Source organism: Astyanax mexicanus, chromosome 24 (assembly GCF_023375975.1).
Source record: "Astyanax mexicanus isolate ESR-SI-001 chromosome 24, AstMex3_surface, whole genome shotgun sequence".
NCBI classification, from domain to species: domain Eukaryota; kingdom Metazoa; phylum Chordata; class Actinopteri; order Characiformes; family Acestrorhamphidae; genus Astyanax; species Astyanax mexicanus.
This window is the reverse complement of record NC_064431.1, coordinates 26404116-26428720: the sequence shown is the minus strand read 5'-3', so window position 1 is coordinate 26428720 and position 24605 is coordinate 26404116. Positions and strand designations below refer to the sequence as shown.

At 38.5% G+C, this 24605-nt stretch overlaps 2 protein-coding genes across 7 annotated transcripts in view; one reads left to right on the top strand and one right to left on the bottom strand.

Annotated features, from left to right (window-relative positions):
* Positions 1-24605, bottom strand: part of LOC103029679 (solute carrier family 2, facilitated glucose transporter member 9-like) — a 1095244-nt gene that overhangs the window by 903609 nt on the left and 167030 nt on the right. The window lies entirely within an intron of this gene.
* prickle2b (prickle homolog 2b) overlaps positions 1617-24605 on the top strand; it is a 155980-nt gene continuing 132991 nt past the window's right edge. Inside the window, exons 1-2 of one of the 2 annotated variants that reach the window (XM_007256437.4) lie at positions 1617-1977; positions 3216-3301. In XM_007256437.4, coding sequence (XP_007256499.3) covers positions 1936-1977; positions 3216-3301 — 128 coding nt within the window. In that variant the 5' untranslated portion in view covers positions 1617-1935. Of the gene's footprint in view, positions 1978-3214; positions 3302-24605 lie in introns of those variants that run through there. The other variant, XM_022682810.2, reaches the window with a different exon arrangement.

Genomic DNA, 24605 nt, shown 5'->3' with positions numbered 1-24605 from the left:
TACACTTAAGAAGTAGTGATGGCAAATCGAGACTTTCTGAAGCACTGAAGACTTTTTCCAGCTGTATCGGAAAAAAAGTAATCATAATTCAGTGGACATTAGCGACATCTGATGGCAAAAACCTGAAAGTGCTTTGTGTATTTAGTGGACGAGCTTGTAAAACTGTTCCAGTGCATTAATAAGACTGTTGAGGTTTTAAATAAAAAAAATTAAAAAAAAAAAATCTATACCTAAGTTTTCTTTGATTTTTGAGGAAAACACGATATTCTGATTTTTAAAATTAAATGAATATCCTGTACAAGTAGTTTGTAACTAATTTTATTTGAGTTTTTAACACATTAGCACCATTCACCTCCATTCATTGATGACTTACTCGCTGGCGTCCTCTAGCGGTTAACAGTCATTTACTGATATAAGTGAGTAGGCTCGCCATTAACCAGCTGTGGCGTTGCGTTCTTAGCAACGAGATAGCTAACTACGCTAGGTAGGACCAGGCCCAGCTAAACGTTTAAAATAAAATAAAATAAAAACTACCATAAAGGACTCTAAAGTAATGTTATATGCTGGTTTGTGGGTATATTTTCTGTTTTAAGCCTACTGTTTGTGTGGGACCCAATGCCGCTTTTGTCTCCCCACAGAGACGCAGACAGACCCCGCCGCCGCCGCTCACTACAGCCCGGGGACTCGCATGTAAACAAGGCGGCTTTAGTGTCGTTCACAAAAATAAATACAGTCGAGCGAGTCAGAACCCGCCAATTAAATTAAATATCCGCGCCTGTTGGTTAAATCATGTATTGCCTTTTATGTTAACTGCCTTAGAGCGTTCATTTTTTAGTGGGGAACGTATTAAACCAGTTTTCAAAATATTCAGACATATTTAAAAGTAGTCTTTTTAAATACAAGTAATCTTATAGCGTAATGTTTTGGTTATATTTATGACGATATAATATATAATATGTTAAAATTATATTGTTAATTTAATTGTAACATAGAAAATTACATTTAGAATTTTTCATATACTGTATATCCCTTTCAGACCTTGCATCCGTTACAATGGACATCATGTACAATCCTATTTTAAATGTTTTGTTGCACATAACACTATTTGGGAGATAGATCATGGACTAGCCAATTAACTTTTTAAAGTTTATAAACCAATGAAACAGTAACTTGGCCCTGCCCACTGCATTGGAAAAAAAAACAGTAGTACTTTAGGCAAAGTAACAGCAATTTTTTTTTTACCAATTTAATGTTATTTAGAACATTTTCATTATTTTTTTTTATTGTTTCGGGATGGTTTATGAAATAAAAAGGTCAATGTGACATAAAATATGACAGGCTTCAAATACAGTGTAAATCTTAAATATTTTAGTTAATTTTTAGTTTTAGTAAAAAGTCCAGATAGCTCCTTTTGTTATGTACATCACAACTCTTTTACGTAATGTTTGTTTTAATGAATGTTTAAAATGATTATTAACAAACAGAATATTATTATTTATTTATTTTTAGGTGTGTGGCGATAGAAAACGTCCATATTATACAATAATTAATTTTTATTTTTTAGAAAAAATACATTTAGAAATTGTGATATACTGTATATATTTTATGTTTAATTAGACTGTACTGATTGTACTGTTTGAGTCATTCCTCGTGCGTTATGTTTGGATCTAGGTGAGTTAGGAACTGATAGCCAATCCCGGTGTCGGGGGCGGAGCTTTAGGGAACACGGGTGGGGTAAAAAAAAAAAAAAAAAAAAAAGCAGCTCGAGCGGTGATGGCCCGGGACGCTTCGGACTCCCGCGAGCAGCTCGTTCACTGACCGGCCACTGGAGCTTTGCCTTCGCGCCCCCTCGCTGTTTCACCCGGACCCCCAGACCACCCAGATCATCCAGACCTCCAGATCATTCAGATCACCCAGATCAGCTCCTGCTCGGTCATGTTCACCCGCAGCTCTAAGAAGAGAAACTCCAGTCAGTCGGTGAGTAAAGCAGCAGCGCATCTTTACTCATTTTACGCATCGCTTTTACGCCCAGTACAGGTGACGTGAGGCGCGTGTTTTCACACTCACTGTCCGTTTGATCTCCAGCTGATACAACTTTGTGTTCTGGTCGTTCACTTTCCTACTAACCTAAGGAGCCAGGTGCCTGGTAGAGCTGCGCTCGTGCCATTACACTGCGTTCAGTTTAGATCAATTATTTACCAAAAGTGTGTAATAAATAATTCACAGCATCATGTGGTGGGGAACTTTGAGACTGTTGCCATGGGGGGCACTGAAGGGGGCGTGTTAGGTTGTTTGGAAGCTTAATAATAGTATACCTGCTGTGTGGCGTTGTTAGTGATGTAGGCTGTTAATGGTCGTGTCTCGTGCAGCTGGGTGGTGGAGAGCAGTGGTATGACTGTCACTGGTGTGGGAGACAGCGCTTTACTTTTAAATGATGATTTAATTTATTAAGAAAAAGAAGCAATCCAAATCAACCTGGTCCTATGTGAGAATTGCCCCTTAACATATTAACTAGTTGTGCCACCCTTTGCATTTGCAAAAAAAAAAAAAAAAACTGGCAATGAGTCTTTCAAAATTCTGAGAAGGAATTTTAGCTCACTCTTCTTTGCACAATTGCTTTAATTCAGTAATGTGTGGGGCTACTTTGAGCTTGTTAATGTTGTTAAAATAGTGATTTCCTTGTATGGGCAATGTTATGCCCCTATCACTAGCATTGTTAGCCTGTTGGGAGCTTCAGCTTAAAAAGGGCTGTAGTTTGAAATGCTGGAGACGAAAGTTGTTGGACTATTCGACAAAAGTTCTTACTCATTATCCTAAAAGTTCATACAAGTCCAGGCTTAATCTTGGCCACTTCATTTATTCATTAATTTAGTTTTTGAACCATTCAGAGGTGGACCTGCCAGTGTGCTTCGGATCATTGTCCTGTTGCATAACCCAAGTATGCTTAAGCTTAAGGTCACACAAAATGATTGCCAAACATTCTCCTTCAGAATTCATGGTTCTGTGCACCCTTACAAGTGAAAGCAAAAATGTGTGTTTTTGTTGTTGTTCAAAAGGAAGTTTGTCTCTGATAACCTTAGATATGTTAAAACATTAGAAAGTAGATTATTAAACTTTACGAAGAGAACAAAATATATGAAAAATGAATTACTTCTGTAATGTCTGATAACTTTTCTCTCCTCTTCTTTTTTGCTGCTCATCTTTATTCTTCTCAGCCTACTGCACTAGATGACCCGGAAAGAGGCCAGCCCTGTAATGTGTGTGGAGAGCAGTGTCCTGGCTTTGTTGTGCATAAATGGAGGTAAGAGACCCCCCCCTCTCTGTATATAAATACACAAAAACACACACATACTCCCCCTTGTTCGCTGAAGGTGCCTTTCCTTATCTTCCTCACGGTCTCTCTGCATCATGTTCACTGTGATGGTGGTACTGAATCAAACAGAAGTGCTTGTGAGTGTGAGTCTATAAGGACAGTGTTGTGGGTTGAGGTCAGAGGGTCTGTAAGAATACATACATGGTTTACTATAAAAATAGGTATTTCATCCTTCATAGTAGATTTCATTAGACAGTTATTTGTTATTGAACACATCCTGTGTCTTTACTGATTGAGTTTGATTTGGGCTCAGTTGAGGGTCAGGGCTAAGGCTTTAGGTGTTCAGAATGGTTGGCTCCTAAAATCTGTCTTGTTTCTTAGTGCTTTTGTTTACCTTTTCAGTCTCATTTGTTGTAACATGATTGTGGCCGCCATGTTGAATGTGCCATATTGATTGTATTTATCATTTTAGTGTGCATCCATGAAGGTGGTGATTGTGCTGCATTGATTTTGGAACAATCTATTACTATAACTAAGTTATGACCAATACTGCAGTCATGTGGGACGTCTCAAAACTTTCAAGGCTGTCTGTAGGACTAATGATATTAGAGAGTTTGTTGAATAGAGGCAGTGATTTTGAGCAGTCATCTCAGAATACAGAAGGCAGTAAGCAGGACCAACTGTAGTCTGGTGGCAGTCTTAAAACAAACACCTTTTTTTTAAAAAAACAGTCACATTTAGAGGGGAGGTTTTAGAAGAAACTCTGTGGTGATTGAAAACAAGTCTCAGCAAGAAAAGAGATTTTACAACAAATTCTCAGAAGACATTTATCAGGATTAGATACAATCTCAGTCAAGGAGAGTTTTTTTTTTTTTTTTTTTTTTTTAGAACCAATCCCATTTAAAGCGGAGGTTTCAGAACAAATGAGGTGGTGATTAGAACCAACCGCAGTCAGGGAAAGGTCTCGAAGACAAAGTGATTATTTGGACCCAAAGAGGTCGTGGGTTTTCAGAAGTAATCTAATCACATTGATGATTTAAACATTTTCCAGTTTCCAGCATGGTGCTGAATAAAATTAGTCACAGTTCTAGACCAAAAAGTTGGTTTATTAGAACAAGTCTCTATCAGAAGGGCTGTTTCAGAACAAATAAGGTGGTTTCAGAAGACGTTTGTCTCAGTCAAGGAGAGTTTTTTTTTTTAGAACCATTCCCAGTCAGGAGGAGTATTAAGAAGGGACTATGTGGTGATTAGAACCAATCACATTTAGGAGGAGCTTTCAGAATTAGTAAGGGTAGTGTTTGGAACCAATCACTGTCAGGGGGAGGTCTTGCAACAAAATAAATGGTGATTTAGAACCAAGCACACTTACAGGGAGGTCACATAAGAAACACTGGACTAGATTACAATCAGGTGAAGGTCTCAGACACAAGTGGTGATTAGTACCACTCGCAATCCAAAGAATGTCTCAGCTAGAACCAATCACAGTCAGGATCTCAGAACAAACCAATTGGAGATATAGAGTTACCGGTCTCTATAGTCTCAAACCCCTGTATTTTTTTATATGTTCATTTTAAATAGGCTGCTTACATTTTATAAACTTCAAAAACATAGAAACTAGAAACATAGTAGAAACTAGCTAACATTTCATAAGGAGATCTGATGGAAATAATTTGGGTTTTGAATTGTAATCTTATTTGATCTGAATCATTGTGTAATGACTCTGACTGATGCTATTAGGATTACTGCGCGTTTGGCAGGACAGTGGTGCTGAAGTGGAGCCGAAGGCGCTGTGGTAGAGCTGTTCTCCTGAATGGAGCTGGCAGTGCGTGCCTGAGCTGCTTGGGTATTGTGAAGGCCCAGCGTGCTCAAAGATAACAGTTTACATTGAGCTGCCTATTCAGAGCTGTTCTGGAGGTTCGGCCTGCATTCTTGCTTGGGCGACTCCAAGGCCTTCCACATTCTAATGTGGAGTCAGCAGAGTGGAATGGAAGCAGGGGGTGGATGAAGGGGCCGAGGGGGGCTCTGTGTGTGCGAACCGCTACTCAGGAATAGCCTCTAGATGAATGGTAATGTTTGTTTAGAGCCAATATGAATAATATATAGGGTGTGGGACTAATTGTAAGTTTTTCAGTGTGTAAATTAAACCAAATTGATGCTAATAGAAAATTTAAAGGAATGGTTTGGCAACAGTGTTTTTTTTTTTTTTTAATATTTGACTGAAAATACAGCTTTTTGTGTGTACAAGTTTTTTTTTTTTTCATTAATTCAACATAAATAAGTTAATTCTGAAAAAAACTCTGTTATTCTTAGCATTGCAGTGTATTAGCGTGTGCTGTTCTGGCACCAGTGGATCAGACACATCAGTGCTGCTGGAGTTTTTAAACATCTCAGTGTCAATGCTGGACTGAGAATAGTCCACCAGCCGGAAATATCCTGTGTTGCCTCTGTTCAGCATCCAATGGCCAGCATCCTGTGGCCAGCATTCCATGGCCAGCATCCCCTGACCAGCGTCCTGTGGGCAGCGTCCTGTGCCCACTGATGAAGTACCAGATGATCAACTTGAACTGTGCAGCAACAGATTCAGAGGTTCTGTCATCTAGTACTTCACATCTACATGATGAAGCTGCTGTAGGTAGGAGTGTCTAATAGAGATGAGGACAGTGAGTGTTTAAAAACTCCAGAGGCACTGCTGTCTCTAATCCACTTCTAATGAATTGGACAAGGAATGTTAAAATTTTTTTGGTACCACTTTAAAATAAGACTACCTTTTATAAAGGGTTTATAAATGGTTTACAATTAGTTTATTAATGGTTACTTATTAGGTTGTAAATGCCTTAATAATTATTAATAAGTATAATCAGTTATAACACATACATAGAAAGTACATACATAGAAATAATGACCTGTTGTTTGCTAAATAGTGAACTGTTTTACACAGCCATATATATTGTTGCTCTTTCTACATGTCTTATAACTGATTATTAATGATTTTTAAGGCATTTATAACCTAACTAGTAACCATTTATAAACCCTTTATAAAGGTAGTCTTATTTTAAAGTGGTACCCATTTTTTTTTACACTAAATTGTATAATAGATAAAAAAAAGGAAAATAATTACTGCAAAATCAATTTCAATCAATCAATCAATTTACCACACTTATGTACAATAACCTTTTAAATAATTCATGCACAGAAGAATGCAGAGAAGTTTTCTTGGGTACAGTGCAAGAAGCATAGGGCAGCTTCTCGGCTGTAGTCGTCAGACCTTGTTCTGCAGAAGGGGGGCTGGTTGTTTGATGGTTTGAGGAGCGAGTGGAGAAAGTTTTCTGTCTGTACTCGGTTGCTGTAAACTATTACAGGCCAACAGTCAGCTCAGGAATGTGGCCTTAATTGCCTGTCTTTTGCAGCGCCGCAATAAAACTGAAGCCTCTTCCCAGCAAACCCGCTGTGAGTATGAGTGTGTGTGTGTGTGTGTGGAGAGCTCAGTATGGGGTCACTTTATAACCTTCAATGCGAGAGCATTTCCTAAAGGAGGCAGAAATAAAGGCATTTGTTTTGCTGACCATTGTGTGTGTATGTGTGCCTGATGGTGGTGGGGCAGTTTGAGGAGGTATGTGGCCATTATTTGACCTCAGACTGAGGGAGATTAGGAAAAGCAGACAGGCAGGTGTACACACACTGAATCTCTGATAAGTGTTTGCGAGCGTACCGTTCCTCTGTGGAAAGACAGTTACTAAAGCAAACACTGTTAGCCAGACTAGCACGCAGCTGCAGGCCGAATGCTTTGATTCACTCTTTATCTTTATTTTAGAGTTCCTCTGAGTCGTCTGCATGACCACCTGCTTCTTCAAACTGTACTGTACAGTCTAAGAAGTGTATGAGCATCCACTTTTTTAAAGGTGTAGATTAGATTTAATATATTAAATAATTAAATCAAGAAATGTTAGCTATCTGACATGAGCTTTTTTTTTTTTACTTTAAAACAGCTTTCTCATCTGGTGGGTCTGGACGCAAAATGGGTCACAGACACGTCCTGGACGGGTCGCGGACAGATTGTAATAAATAAATACATTTTAAATTAAAAATTATTAATTTAAATAAAAAATAATTAATGCTCTTCTGAATTTGTACTACTTTACATTGGGAAAAGAAGGCACAGAGAGAGTTTAAATGCGTTTTTAAATGGGACTATTTTTAAAAAATACGTTTGTTTGGTTTGTAATCTATAAAAGTGGGTCACGACTTAATGACCATGAGAAAATGTTGGTCCTGGGGTGAGATCAGTTGAGACCCCCTGGTTTAAAAAAATGATAGATGCTAGGCTAATGTTGCCAACAAGCATTGGAATTAAACTGCCACCAATGTCATTTCAGTAAATATACACCCAAAAAAACAGCTAACAACCTTACAGCTTAAGTACATTTTTATGTAGAGCACTTTTGCTTTAAAAAACAACACAATAAAATTACTACAAATATTAACTAGAAGTAATAAGAATAAGGATAACTGCATTTTTTTGTGCAGCTCTGGCATCCAAGGTGGTTGCTATGGTGTTGCTAGGTGGTTTTATTAAACAAACCAAAAATACTCTAAGTCCTTAATATATGCATTTAGGTGGGCTCTTATCTGTTTAGTCACAGTTTCTGAGGCTGGTAACTGAGATTAACCTATCCTGTGCAACAGTCTTGATGAGAGCCAGTTTCATCATAACATTTGATTATCTATCCATGTAATTAACTTAACTAGGCACAGCTGTTAACTGTTTAACGCATGTTTCTTTTTTAATAAATTGAACGTTTTTGTATTGTATTATATTAATCTACAATACAGAATATTTTAAATAATGGAAAACCACTGAATTTAAGGTGTGTCACTGCTGTTATGCAAAACTATATATATCCAAAGTTCTACTATCTTGTGAAAGAGTCATAAATAAAACACAAACCCCAGCATTACATCTCTCGTCCAGTAACAGTAACCGTGTCAGAGAGCAGGCTAAGTCCCCATATCCTGGGCATTTTGAATATTTAGAGAAGCATGAATCTTTTAATGAATTCCAACTTGTACAGATGTTACGTGTTTGAAATCTAGGTCTGTGTGTTCGTGGCTGACCTTCCTCCTCATTTATTTATTTCAGTATGACCAACTCCACAAATGCCTGGCTTTACACAGCTCAAATTCTGACAGACGATACTTTCCAAATAGCGGAAACACAACTACAATTCCATGTAAAAACTTTGTATTGTAATTTAAAATTTTGAGGTAATATGTAAAAATACTAAAATGTTAACCATGGTGTGGTGCACTAAGTATTGGAATGGCTAGGATTTAACATTTTCCGGGATGTTAGTGTTTTTTCGCATTTATACCGTTTGTTTTGGGGAAGTTTTGTGTTTTGAGGTTTTGTTTTTTGGAAAATAAAGCAATAAACCTTTAGTTAGCTAATAGCTAAGTGTACTAATGAGAGTAAATGTGTACTAATATACAGTGATTCTATTGATTTTTCTCTTTCTTTCTCTCCCTTTTTCCTCTCTGTTTCTTTCTTTATGCATGCTATTTACTCTGTGTGGAATAGGCTTGCAACAATTAGTCAATATAAACACCAATGTCGCTTATAAAAATATTATTACTTTCCACATTTAAAGAGCAGTATTCTGGACATTTGAAGGGCATTAAAATCCCATATTTGGTAGTTTCTATTGTTATCCACAGTAAGAGTTGGAAGGCATGGCGAATTAATCGCTGACTAATCGGAAAAATAATCGCCAGGTTAGTCGAATACCAAAAAAATCATTAGTTGCCTACTGTGAAACACACAGGCCACCGACCTTTTTCAACAGTGTTAGCATACCATGCTAAAGCAATGTTAGCAGGTCTGTTAGCAGCCCCTTAATCATCACTACCACAGTGTTGGCATGCTGGCTACCCACCTCACCCAAAAATGCTGCAGTGCCAATACACATTTTGGAAGTTCTATGTAAAATATACTCAGCTTTGAACTCTAAATGGTTAGCTAGTAGCTAGTAATGTTACAGTAATAAGAGTAAAAAGTCCACTACCATACAATAAACCTCTCTTATTCTCTTTTTTTCTTTCCCTTTATTGCTCTCTCACTATCTCTCTCTTTCTCTCTCTTCTTGGTAACAGCCCCCAGCTAGAGCCGGGAACAGTGGGTAGGAAGCGAGGAAGAGGAACTGTAGTGGGCTGTTTTATCTCGTGCTACGCCGCTTGTTGAATTATTAATGCTAGCCAATGGCTTGATTGATTTTCTTTGTGCTAATGAGGCTCATTACATCCCTATTAGCATCCACACTGAGAGTGTTAGCTCTCTGATCAGCCCGGGTGTGTTATGACCCACTTACTCCCTGTTTACACTGGTCTAGAACTGGCCTAGCCGAGCCAAATCCTGACATTAATCATCATTTAAAAAACAGCAGAACTGATTTGAGCGCAATAGCACCCCATAGACCGCAGAGCGGCTAATTATGCCGCCTTCCTGAAGTTAGCGCACAGGCTGCTACGCTACAGATGTTAATAATGATCCTAACGGCACATGAATCCCTGCACTTAACCCCGGTTACGCGGCGGGCCTCATACTCCGCTCACTGTGCGAAGTGGGTAATGGGCCGAGGGGAAAAAGCCTGTCTGTCTGACACTCAACCGTTCCCAGCACTTCCTAGCCGGAGCTGTTAACAACTGTGGCTGTTTGCAGTTGGGATCAAGACAAAGATCCCCCTTGTGCTCCGAGGTCTCAGCTGAAACCACAGACGAAGTAAAAGCAAAAAAAAGAAAGAAAGAAAATGGAGCAGAGAGCGAAGAAGTAGACAAACATGAGTGTAAAATATAACAAAGACCGTAAACTGACCCTTTATGGTGTTTATATAGTTGCTAGTTTAACAGCAGTTACCATCTTGAATCATTCTTCTTTTGCTGTCTTTCTGCCTGTGTTGTGTTGATGTCATGAGAAACATTTCTCATAAAACAAATATATAAGCTTATAACTGCCTGTTTTTGGTGTGTGTATATATACAGCTCTGGAAAACAATTAACCAATAAGAGACCACTTACAAATTATGAGTTTCTTTGATTTTACCAAATTGTAAAAAACAACAACTCTGAAATATAATCAAAATGAAGATGGATGATCACAAGCCATCAAACCGAACTGAACTGCTTGAATTTTTGCACCAGGAGTGGCATAAATTTATCCAAAAGCAGTGTGTAAGACTGGTGGAGGAGAACATGCCAAGATACATGAAAACTGTGAATAAAAAACATGGTTATTCCATTGATTTCTGAACTCTTAAAACTTTATGAATATGAACTTGTTTTCTGTGCATTATTTGAGGTTTGAAAGCTCTGCATATTTTTGTAATTTCAGCCATTTCTCATTTTCTGCAATTAAATGCTCAAAATGACAATATTTTTATTTGGAATTTAGGAGAAATATTTTCAGTGGTTTATAAAATAAAACCACAATGTTGAATTTACTCAAATATAAACCTATAAGGAGCAAAATCGTTTAATTCAAAATCTGTAGCAAGACAAGACTCTGTTGTTCTACAGCAGAACAGATTTAGCATTCTAATAACATTGGCCTGTGACTCCTTCTTACACAGGTTAAGGTCAGGGTTGGAAGCGCTTCAATGGAGATGTTCTCCAGAAAAGTCCATTTAGAATTCTCCTAAACCCAGCTGGGACCACTGACATGTGTCCCCCCTGCTAACCCGATCACATCTACATAACACAGGCCCGCGCTGCCATTCAGCATGTTAACCAGCAACCCAGCTAAATCAATCTGTCAGAGCTGCCTGGCATGTGAATGGGCTTTAAGAGCCAAACTCCTTTCAGACGGATTGGAGGCGGAGACTGACAGCGAGAAAGCTTGATGGTGACTCTCACTTGCTGTCTCTCCCTTTCCTGTCTGTCACTATTTCTGTCTCTGTTTCTCTCTCAAATTTATACATATAGGTTTGCTTTGATACAATCTCAGGAGGTGGGGCCATGTGTTTCATGAATAATTTTATGATGGTGATATATGGTCTTTATTATATATGAGGACACACACACACAATGACGTGCCAGAAGCCATGGGATAGGAGTCAGGAGATGGTCAGCAACACAGGGTCACAAATTATAATTTTTTCCTGCTCTCCAGTAACACGTTTCGTCACGAGAACACAAGAGAACTAGCGATGCCATGCTAGAGAATATCTATAGCAGAGAATACGCATTTGCAGTGAGTCCAACATGAATGGGTTCATATCAAGCAACTGCGCAAAATCAGAGTTTATAAATGTCTGATCAGTTCTATGCTGAAATATGCATTTATGTCCTCAACACAGAACTATATCAAATGTTTCAGCACCACAAGACATCTTTTTTATAGTTTTGAACTCCAGTTATAAGCCTTTTAAACATGCTCTACCTGTATCTCCAGGATCATCTCGCCAACCAATCAGCTCACAGTAGCCGTAATGCTAGTGCTTTACACTGTAAAATCTGTTTTCTGTAGATATACTTAAACATACGGGCAAACTTTCTTTGCTTTCTTAGTAAAATACACTATATTACTTTCTTAAATTAAAGAAATACTCAGAACAAGTAGTTCATTAAAGTTTTTAGCTTTCAGCTCCATTTACCCCATTCATAGAGGACTCACTCGCAGACTCCCTCTAGAGTTTAACAGTCATTTCATGTTATAACAGGGGAGACAGAAAGTGGTCAGATTCTCCATAAACGACTCTAATAAGACTGGGGGTGCATTTTAGATCTGTAATTCCATTAGCAGTATGTAGCCGCTGCTCCTGACTCCCAGTCTCAGACTGTGTCAGATATCTAGCATGCTAAATATTTGCTAGGTGCCTGCGAATGATCATCAATGGCTTGGCAAGTGTCTTTCAGTAGTTCACACTATGCAACTGTGCGAGCACCGAGACACCGAGTTTTATCGGCTGTCAAGAAAAACTGGGCTGAAATCGTGTATTGTGAACCTGGCAAAAGAGTTCAGTTACATTTAATAGACATTCACTTAAATGTTGAGCATCTATAAGAAGGCATAGACCCATGTACCTACTCCTGGTCATGTGAAGGTAGCACTAAAGACACTGGCACTAAATGGGACTGAATCAGTGTTACAACCCCGAACCCAAAGCCCCCTCCCTCGCTCTCTTTGAAGTGCTAACCACATGCATCTGGGCCGCATGCTAACGCTCCCGCCGCTCGTCAGCTAAATGAAGCATCTTGAAGCGTCTGGAGCTGCTTTTCCTGCTCTTTAGGGCTGTTTGATGGTTTGGGGATGGTGTAAATAGATGCGTTGGGCCTCCAACCTCACTGATGCATCGTGGGCCGGCCTCTGATTAGTGCCAGTGACGTGGCGGCGTTGCTAAACTGATGCTAGGCCTGCCCTGCTCTAGATGTGTGTTTGTGTGTGTTTACATGTGATCGGAACTAATGAGCTGTTGTTTATTAGTCATGGTAGTCACGGCTACAGTAGGCTGGGTTGAGTATCTGGAGCAGGCTGAGAGGTGCGCTGGGAACAGGCAGAACGGCGCTCCGGTGCGTGTTAAGGAGAGGAATGCTGATGAATTCTAATAGAACAGAGTGTAGGGAATCAGCATGCATCCAGGTCAGATGATTTTTATGCCTTGTCTAACCCTTTAAACTCCAAGGTGATTGAAATATCACGTAGATCACTTGTGAAAAGCCTCCTGCACTTCAGGTGAAACTTGGGGCATTTTTTACACCTGTAAGTCCAGTGTGAACATTTGATCTAATTAGTTTTGGTTCCATACTGCAGTTTAATCTCATTGTCATCAAGTATGTGGGTCTTATTTCTTTTCTTGATGCATTCTTCTGTAGAATGTGCATTGTTGCATGAAATGTGAATACCATAATTTTTGCGCTATAAGGCTCACCAGATTATAAGGCGCATGATAATAATAATTACGTGATTTATAACGTCAGTAAACGTTTATTTTCTGGTCTATTTTCATACATAAAGCACACTTGATTTATAAGGCGCATTACTACTCCAGCAGTGCTAGCCAGGGTTAGCAGCAGGCTACAGGCCAATTATACTCACCCCAGAACTGCAAAAGAGCTAGCTACCACTTAGCATGGTTAGCAACTAATGCTTATGCTGCTCCAGCAGTGCTAGCTGGGGTTGGCAGCAGGCTACAGGCTGATAATACTTACTTTTAAATGGCAAAAGAGCTAGCCCTAAGCACGGTTAGCAACTAAATGCTAATACTCCTCCCGCCTTGGTGCTGGAGAACCTAAACTGAAACTCTTGTATAATGCTGTACTTCAGTGGAGTGTCTTTACTGCTAGTTAATACCTAGAATTCAATACCTAGAATTAATACATAAGGTACACCAGATTTTTAGGTGCACCTTATAGTGTGAAAAATACAGTATTTTATAGAGTGTGAGTTATTCTGGTGAATTTAAAGAGTATAAAGTTTGTGAGATCTTGTTTCTCTTCTAGAAGCATTCTTCTGGAGAATATGAATTCTTGAATGAATGTAAATTGTTCTAGAAAATATGATTTATTTTTTTTAAATGTCAGTTCTTATGGATATTTCTAAAAAAGTGAATTCTCCTAGAGTGTAACTTCTGCAAACAAACCAAACCGTGGTTCAGTAGATTTGGACCATAGGTTTGAGGTACCTTTCCCACCTGCTGTTTTGGCTCAGATGGTGTGGATCAAAGACTGCTTTTCTGGATTAGGTGCCTAAGGTCCCTACCACTAAGGTGACTAATAGCACCAACATCCGACACATCAGCTGCAACCATCTTAACTTTGCAAAACAAGTTTCAAGAAATAGCCAAATAAAATAGCAGTAACTTTACATGTGATCACATTTCAATTTCATAGTTGTTTTCATAGTTTAATCTGTTATACCTGCATCTGTTAGTCTTTTAATAATAAGCTGTGAGTTGAAGGCTGTTTGGATGTAAAACTGTACCAGCAGACCTCAGATCAGATTCAGATGTGCTGCTGCTGCTCTTGGACTTGCTGAGCTTTGGACAGAATATGTTTGGAGATATCAGATATGTTCATGTCTGTGCACAGAAAGTGGAGTTAATCTCTTCTACTTGGATTCTCTCCAAACTTTAATTAAACACCTTTAGAGGAGCAGATGCTCGGTGGAGTGTGTGTGGGTGGAAACAGGGAATATGTTTATTTTTCTTCTCGCTTCTCTTGCTCCAGAGCTGTTGAGCTAATGATTACAGGATGGCTCTGTATGTGTGTGTGTACAGGACTGTAGATTCTCTGCTGTCTTGAATTGTACATTTCGTGAAGATATAAAGGCATGAGAAGAACCTTAGATGGAGTTGTATGTCCTTTTAATCGAGACGTTTCACATTAAGGGCAGACTTTTACAGCAACTTACTGCACGTTACATTATTAAATCTTACTTATCTAAGTTGGATCTTCTAGAGAATGGGAATTCTGTACGTTTCATTCAGGGGTGTATAAGATTTTCTAGGATTTATGTACATTATTTTTCCAGAGAATGTGAATTCTTCTAGACAATATCAGTTCAACAGAATGTAAGTAATTCTTCTTAAGAATGTGAATTCCTCTGGAGAATGTGAATGATTCTATTGAATGTGAATTCTTCTAGAGAAAGCTAATTCTTGGAAAAGTGAATTCCTTTGAAGATGGTAGTTATTTTGGAGATGGTAGCTCTTCATGAGAATGTGAATTCTGTGGACAATGTAAATTCTTTTGAAGATGGTAGTTATTTTGGAGATGGTAGTTCTTAATGAGAATGTGAATTCTGTGGACAATGTAAATTCTTTTGAAGATGGTAGTTATTTTGGAGATGGTAGTTCTTAATGAGAATGTGAATTCCGTGGACAATGTGAATTCTTTTGAAGATGGTAGGTCTTCTGGAGAATGCAAATTATGTGAACCACGTGTGTTCGTCTGGAGAATGTAAATATTGTGCACAATGTGAATTATTCTGGAGATGGTAGTTCTTCTGAAGAATGTGAATTCTGTGAACAATGTGAATTCTTCTTTAGAATGTGAATTCTCTGAACAATGTGTGGTGTTCTGGAGAATGTCAGTTCAACAGAATTTGAGTAATTCTCCTTGAGATTGTGAATTTTGCTGGATAATGGGAGTTCCTCTGGAGAATGTGAATGATTGTATAGAAGGTGAATTCTTCTGGAGAATGTAAATTGATATTGTGAATTCTTGAAATTATGATAACATCTGGGGATGGTAGTTCTTCTGGAGAAAGTCAAATATTGGAAAAGTGAATTCCCTTGAAATGGTAGTTCTTTTAGAGAATGTGAATTCTGTGAATAATGTGAATTCTCCTGGAGAATTTGAGTTCTGTGTACAATGTGTGTTCTTCTGAAGAATGGTTCAGCTAAGAAATGTGAATTCTGGAGTATGTCAGGTCTTGGGAAATTTAAGGAACCTTTAGGAAAAATGTGCTCTCTTGGAGAATGCACAGTTTTTGGATTCTCTTCAAGTTGACCTGTCCTGACAGAACCCCCTGCAGTCAGCACAGTCTACTGAAGTGACCCTTTCACCTGCTCCAGACCTGCTAACTCTCACATTAACAGCTCAGTGAGCTCTTTTGTCTCTGTCTAAATCCGAATATGCATGAGCTCAGTGATATCTGAGCCTTTTAGCTCCAAACCATCAAACATACAATAACCTTGGACCTGAATTAAAGGTCCTCGCAGCTGATTGCTTGATTAAAAGCATTTTTGTAAATGAAAAACTACTAAAAGCATTTTCTATACTATACTTTACATTTATGAAAACACAAGGCTTGTAAAACACATAAAAAATGACAACCAAATATGCTTTATTACATATTTTCTTATCTCTATCTTTATCTTATTGTACTGAAAACAAAAAAATGCTCATGAATTTGTTGGGCAAATTAAATACAAATATAAATGTTTATTTGTAAAAAATATCTTCTTTTTATTGTAGACTAAGATCTTTGCTTTCTAAAGCCCTATCCGGAAGGGATTAGTTTCTCAAGGGGTCCTGGGGTAATTTTCTCTTTGGTGGGGTGTCCTCTGTGATTTTGTTCCCGTACAGAATGACTATGTACGTTATTTTCTCAGACGTCCTCTGAGAAAATTACAGGCTGAATTATCTACTGTTTTCGCTGAACTCTATGGTCCTCCGGTAATTTTAGTCCTGTCCGGACTCACATCTTTAAATTTCCTCACCTCACATTTAATAAAATAGCTATTTGTCCACTGCTGCGCACCGTAATTACACTTTGGGCGTGCGCCTCTACGGAGATGCACGTAGACACAACAGCGAGTGGAAATGGAGGAAAAAACCCCAGTTTTTTCAATTGCAGTCTGGATACAAGAGTTTTATCACTGAGTAGAAGTGTGAAATATTTTTCACAGACGCCCCCCTGAGAAGCCAATCCCATGCAGATAGGGCTTAAGAAGTATATTTACAAGTTTATTTCACGTCTTGACTTAAGCACCCATGGTTATAAGCATCCGTCGGTACTCTCAGTGTTTCTGCTGCATGATCATCATGTCTCATTGGTCATCTCTGTTTCCGTCTCATCGCCATTTGCGTCAGTATTGTCTCTCCACATAGAGCAGCTGGGTCTGTGCCTTTGAACTGGACTTGTATTGTCCCTTTGAACTTCAAAAGCATCGGTCTGTCCTCAGCACACTTGGCTTTACCCTGACATTGTTTCTAAAGTTCTGTCTGAGCCTGATATCCGTGTCGACTGACGGGTGTTAAAAGGTCGTACATTTGTCATCAAAACTTAAATCAGATCATCTGTTTTAAAGACTAATTAGATTTATTACATTTGTTTTTATCAATTGGATGAGAGACGACTGGAGCTTTTTGCACCAAACCACTCACAGTTCTCAATAGGCTCACCACTACCAGGCATTAGATTTACATTAAAAATATATTGACTTTTATGTCAGTCAAGTGTTGAATTGAGTTAACAAAACTACGTATAAAAATGGGTTAACTTTAAAATGGCTCTGTTTGGTACTGTGTTCAAAAGAAAATAATTTTAAATGCTTTGTTTGGTGCCATGCTCAAAAAAATACTTTTTTGGTGTTATGTTTCCAAGAAAAACATACAAAATACTTTGTTTATTACTGTGCTAAACATAAACACATCAACAATGCTGTTAGATATTGTGTTGAAATAAAACAAATGAAAAAGACTTTGTTTGGTACTATGCTTGAAGTAAAGAAATAACAAAAATATAGTTTGGTACTGTGCTCAAACAAAACAAAATATATTTTGTTTTTGGTACTATACTTGAAGGAAAGAAAACAAATATTTTCTTTGGTACTGTGCTCAAACAAAACGAATTAAAACCGCTTTGTTCGGAACTGTACTTGAAGAAAAGAAACAAAAAATATTTTGTTTGGTGCTGTGCTCAAACTTAATAAATTACAAATGCCTTGTTTGAAACTTTGCTTAACCTCGAAGCAAATAATTAGTTTGCTGCTATTCTGAAACTAAACAAAACCAAACTGTTTAGTTTAACAAAATGTTAAAAAAAAAAACTGATCATACACACTTGTTTCGGTAATATATATTATTACATGTTGGTGGTTTGTGTTTAAATTCACCAGTTCTGTCTGTGTTACCTATGAAGCTTAAAAGCTGACATAAGTATTAGAATCTGAATTTTGTATATTTGAATTAAATAAAAAAATCTAAATATTTAATCCCATAATTCTTATATTTTGATGAATTTTCCCAATCTGTTTTTTGTGTTTGAACTTGTGAGGTAGTAAAATTTTTCCCGATTCAGGAGCTAAATTTATTTTGAAATATAGTTTTTACAGCAAATTTCGCCACCTTACAAGTTTAAACCACAATGAAACATTGTGTAGATTTATGACTTACCGCATTAAATATTTAAAATCTATTTAAATACACTTAAATTGTAAAAAAAAAAAAAGAAAAAAATCCAAAATACTGATTTAGATACTTATGTCAAGCTTTTGAGCTTAATTACACTACTGCCCTAAAGCTGAACAGAGAAAGACTGGTAAATTGGCCAGGCCCACTTCCTCACACCACACCACTTCACTGCACCTCGATCAGCTCTGTTATTTTGTGAAATTTATATGCGGAGTCGGTGTCGGTTTTAAAAGCTAATCCGCAGTGATTCGCCCCCACACCATCGCCTAATCTCTACCATAATGAGTCCGATCCTCCTTTTGAACTGTCGTCTAGAACAAAGAGAGCTTAAAGTGGGTGTAAGTGTTCCGGGGTTAAATAGCTCTGCTTTAAGAATCGCGCTGTATTGTGTAGTTACGCCGTTCCCACCCTCCGGACTTTTACAGCTTAATACAACCGAGCTGAGTGGGAGAGAAACACAAAGGGTCATTGGCAAATGATGAGCAAAGAGCTGGTTCAGCTGTGTAGTCATAGACCTTGTCTTAGTACTAGATAATCTTTGGATTTGGACAGCCTTTTCTGCTGCCCAGGACTGAGCTTTGTCTGTGTGTGAATGACTTAAAGCAGCAGTCTGTACGTTTTTTTTTTTCTTTTAAATTGAAAATATGATCCAACATCTGATCCAATACAGTAGCTTGCAAAGTATTCCTACTCCTTAAACTTAAAAAAAAAAATGTCAACCTACAACCACAACCCTAAATGTATTTTATTGAGGTTTTAAGCGATAAACCAACACAAAGTAGCACATAATTGTGAATCAATTGTGAAACAATTTAATAACAACAATTATAATAGGAAAAGTGTGAGTCGCACAGCTGCAGCAGTGAATGCAGCACATATCATCTGTGTAAACAGCATGGAGCAGCATGGACAGCATTTGTTCATAGCTGTGGTAATTAGCATTATCTGGCTAATATATCAGATTAAACTGCACCTTATCAGCAGTTAAGCTCATATAAAAGTAGCCTATTTGATAGCTGGGTCAGATTGAGACCAGATCACATTCTCATCAAAAGTGAACCACTCCAGAGTTCGTTTGGAACCGGTTGGTTTGATCCGCACCCGAGTGTGATCCAGAGCGAACCAGAGTCCATTTAAACTGAACTAATTAGTGCTGGTCTGAAAACACCCTTAAAAAATCGTAATGTTTCACCTTGCGACAGACAGACAGACACAGACAGACTATTCCTAAAGGCAATTTAGGCATCCAGCAGCAACAACACAATACAATAAGAAACATATATTCAAACATAAATTAAAACAAAGAAGAATAGAAAATATATAAGGCTATAAAAATACGTACTATACAAGGTAAAGATATATCTGTAAACGGAGCAGTGCAGTATATGTTGATAATGGTCATTAAATAATTAAATGTGCATTGACATTGATTATAAAAGTGACTGATGTGACATAGAAATATAATATAAATATGCATCTGTAGCAAATATAGTTCTACAAAGAGAATGTGAATATGTGAATACCTAATCATGAATAAAGTGTACTTGAATGTAAGTGAGGTTGGGGAAGTGTTGGTGTAAATAATGAAGTGGTATTGCAATATACTGCAAAATATGTGGATTGAAGAAGTGAACAAACAAGAAAATGTTATCGTATTTGGTCACTTTTTAATAATTCATATGATAATTACTTCTCAGGTCAAATTTCAGGATCATATCAGGCCTATCTAAATGAGTCTGGACTTCAGGAGACAGACTGATGCTATCTTCTTACAGAGCTCACAGATGCAGTTGGTGGATGTGACAGATTAGCGATTAGCATGCTGAGACGTTTGTGTGTGTGTGTCTGTGAGTCTGCGTGAGTGTGTGTGTGTGTGTGTGTGTGTGTGTCTGTATGTGTGGGAAACTGAGGCCTTCTCTTTAAGCCCCTGAACTCTTGGTTCAGAGGTCAAATGGTTTTGGTGTGACCCCTGGCCACAGCTGCTAAACATCCTGATCAGCTTTCTGTCCCAACACCTCGTTACTGACACGCCGCGCGCAGCCTGGCCTCGCCACTGGACTTGTGGTGCTGACGAGTGTGAGCTGAGGGCTGACGCCTGTGGAGACATCACTCTGGGTTTTTTTTTTTTTTTAAATAAGTATCTCTCAGAAGGTTGTATACGTTGTGAGGTTTTATCTTGTGGGTGAGACTGAACATGAATTATTGAATTAATCTTAACCCCTTACCAATAAAAAGAACAAATGAAGGTCATGACAAAAAAATTGTGACTAATTGACTAATTAAAATAAAAAGCTTTGGCAGATTAATTGACTACAAATATACCATATTTTTCACACTAAAAGGCGCACTTAAAATTCCTAAATTTTCCCGCTTTAAAATCCAGTGCACCTTATGTATGAATTTGACCAGTCAGGTTGTAAGGAGCAGTAAAGCAACCCCCCCCGAAGTACAGCATTATACAGGAGTTTCAGTGGAGTTTCTTCAGCACTGAGGCTGAAGCAGTATTAGCATTAGCCGCTAACCGCAGTGCTAGCTCTTTCACCATTTAGAGGTGAGTATATCAGACTGTAGTCTGTGTGTTTACTGTGTTAAAACAAGCTATGTGGGACGAACTGCTAGCTGATAGCACATTGGCTTACAGGAACACTCCAAGGTTTCCTAGGCTAGCTCTACCAGTCGACAAGTTCTGTTGAAAATATTGGAATACTGGAAATCTAAGCTTACTTTAAATAAACAAAAGCGCTTTACTCACCCAAATAAACGTTTTTCAGGAGAGAAATCTGTGTAGATTAATATCCAGCGCTCGTTTGACTTTGAACGGTTTTTTTTGGGGAATTACAGTTTTGCCTACTTAGGAGCTTCCCTTAGCGGGGAGACCTGCATCTCAATCAGAAGGATAACATGGCGGCACCTTTGTTCCTTACCTATGTGGCCTAAAATGTGCCTTATAATCTGGTGCGCCATATGTATGATAATGGACCAGATAATAGACATTCACTGATAGTGCGCATTATTATACGATGTGCCATATAGTCCGTAAAATACGGTAGTCGTTAGTTGCACCTCTAATGACGTTCTGCGGATAATTAAGTAATGGGTAATAATGATCGTGACCAGCAACTTCTGGCTAGAATAGTCCATGAACAGATTTTGCACTCATTTGTGACACATCCACAAAAATTACATCCACGTTGAATCCAATTCACCAAATATCACACACATCTTACAGGTCAGTGCAGTCTTTTTAAAGTTCCATGGGACAAAAGTCATGGCCCTTATCATTGAAGAACAGTGTGAAAGGAGGATATAAAATAAAGTATGCAGAGAAACAGAAATATACAGGACTACAGTCTGTAATTATAGAACTACAAAGTGTCCTTATAATCAGTGGAGCTGATACTATTACCAATACTGTCTGTAATAATCCCAGGCTTCGATAGGTTGAGTGTTGCTGATCTGCAGTTCTTTGTATTCTCTCTACTTGTGTTTGTGTTCTGCCTCTCTCAGACTGTGCCATCATGACTCCACTGTGTGTTAACTGGAAGCACATGACGGTACATTCCTCGCTAACGCTCTCCCAGCCCAACTGAATCACACACACTGCACACCAGGCCCTATTTTTCACTCTGCATCAATTGGATTACTCTCAGGAGTCATTTTATACCCAATAATACTCAATGAATGGGCAGTTGTTCCATTTTTCTGCTTGCTGTGTCTGCAGCTGCCAGGAGGGGGCACTGTTGTATGTGTGCATTGGTTCAATGTGAGCTGCTTAATTTGTGTAGTCACTTGGTCCCTCGATGCTGAGGTGGAGCAGCGCATATGTTTGTGTAAATGTCAGGCCGTATCTTGCGAGAGATGATAAATGAATGTGGCTGTCTGCTGCAGCTGCGCAGAGGTCTTCAGTAGTCTGCAGCAGAAACATAACATTGTTTTGACCAGCCATAACTTTAAAACCACCTATAGTACCTGTGTATGTCCTGTGGATTCTGCAAGACCTCTGAAGGAACACCATGCCTTGCATTAGTAGCAGATTCGTTAAGCAGTTCTCAAAGTTGTGAGGTGGGACCTCCATGAGCATCAGTCGGAGCATCAACTCCGAATGCCCAAATTTGCAGATTAACATCAAGGTGAATCAACAGAACCACAGCTTTTTGACAGTACTGTGGTATAATTCTGTGTAGGGGTGGGCAATATTATATCGTATACAATATATCGCGACACAGAAATATCATGATATTAAAAATCCATATCGTGATAATAGGGCTGTTCTGTCTTAAAAGTAGTCTATTATTTACTGTGAAGCTTTAGGTGTATTTATTGTATAGTTGTTAAAGTTTGCAGTTTATATGCATGCATGCACTTAAATATTATTTGCTGCATTATATTATTTTATGCTATATTATTTATTTTGGCACATTATGATTATTCTGTTATACTATTATACTATATTATATTATTCTTACTATATTATATTATTCTTATATCGCAAAGTATATCGTTATCGCAAAAATACCCTGAAATATCGTGATATTATTTTAGAGCCATATCGCCCACCCCTAATTCTGTGAAACATGGTGAAGGGAGGATCTGAAGTCACTAATACTGTGTAACAAGGCATTCTGGAACACTATAACTAGCATTAGCAGTAGATATATTAACTCCTAGGCCTGTAAGTTGTGAGGTGGGGTCTCTACGGATTCCATCAGTAAGCCTTGAACACTCATGACCCTGCCGCAGGTTTCCTGTTTGGTTGGCTTTCTTTGGAATTGGACTTTTTGTAGATACTCACCACTGTGTACTATAAACTCCTACCTGTACCTGCCTGATGTTTTGGAGATGTTCTGACCACGTCATTGTCTAGCCTTCCAGCAACACATCAACTTCAACAAGAACCCCATCCCTTTACAGGTACCATTAGGACCAGTTAATCTTCTGCAGCAGAGAAGAGATGCCATAGGTCAGATAAGTCACGTGTGTACCGAGAATACATTATATTATAGAAGGTGTAAATTACCACCCGCAGTGAACAGCAGTGTAATGAAGTGGTAATGATCGTGACCAGCGATTTCTGTCTAGAATTGCCCGTGCAACCTCTACATGCAAAGTGACATTAGCAGAAATCGCATCCACAATCAATGCAGGAGGCCTACATGCATGTCCTGCAGGTCTGAGCAGTGTTCTTTGGTTTCTTCCTTGAGACATGGCAAAAGTCATGGGATGCGATAGTGATTCTATGAACATTTGGCCATTATTTTAAGCCATTGAAACGTACATTACACTTGAAATGTGTACGTGTTTGGTGAATGCCTCTCTCTCTCTCTCTCTCTCTCTCTCTCTCTCTCTCTCTCTCTTTCTCTCTCTCTCTCTCTCTCTCTCGCTCGCGCTCTCTCTCTCTCGCTCTCTCTCTCGCTCTCTCTCTCTCTCTCTCTGAGTGTGTGCCAGAATGTTCACCATGTCACGGCTGAAGGAGCAGCCTTGGCGGTTCAGCCTGTCAATCCATCTGATAGCAGGGGCAGGAAATAGCTCTTAATAGAAGAGCTGAACCTGCTCCAACTTCCTGTGATCACAGAGCGAACACACACACACACAAGAAAAGAACACACACATCCAGAGTTCCTCCTGGGCTGGTACTGTAGAGCACCCTGGGGTACAGTTACTCTGCAACACCTGTAATAGGAGAGAGGATGAAACATTTAAAGGAATGTTTTCTCGTTTAATGCTCTTTTAAAAGCCCCGTCTTCGGAATATCGGCTTTCATTTAGTGTTTGATCTTACACTCCGACTAAAGGTTAAAGGAAACAAGCACATCTCTAGTTCACTTTGGCCTGAAAAATGCCTGTTTTGCACGATTGCAGCCAGAAGGGGGCGATGTGACTTAGCGCCACATTCAGTGATGTGTGAATGCAGTCATGGTAGTCAGTAAGTTATTGGCCTGTGAGTGGTGCCTCTGAAGTGCATTCTTGGTTCAGTAACTGGATTGTTTAGACAATATTTTATTACCAAATAAATAGCGTGTGTATTAAATCCAACCCTAAATCAGAAAGGGTTGTGACAGTATGCAGAAGGAAAGAAGAAAATGTTATTTTTCTTTTGTCTTCCTTTTGTATTCTTGTATTTCAAGCCTGTAACACATTCTAAAAGAGGTAAAATAATGATGTGATCTATTTTATTTATTTTATTGTTGATAATTATGGCTTGCATCCAATGAAAACCCAAAAATCAGTATCTCAGAAAATTAGAATATTATAGAAGACCAATTGGGACTTTTCATAGTGTGGGCAGTGTGCCAAATCCTGCTGGAAAATGAAATCCGCATCTCTTTAAAAGTTGTCAGCAGAGGGAAGCATGAAGTGTAAGATTTTCCAGAAAAAAAAAAAAAATG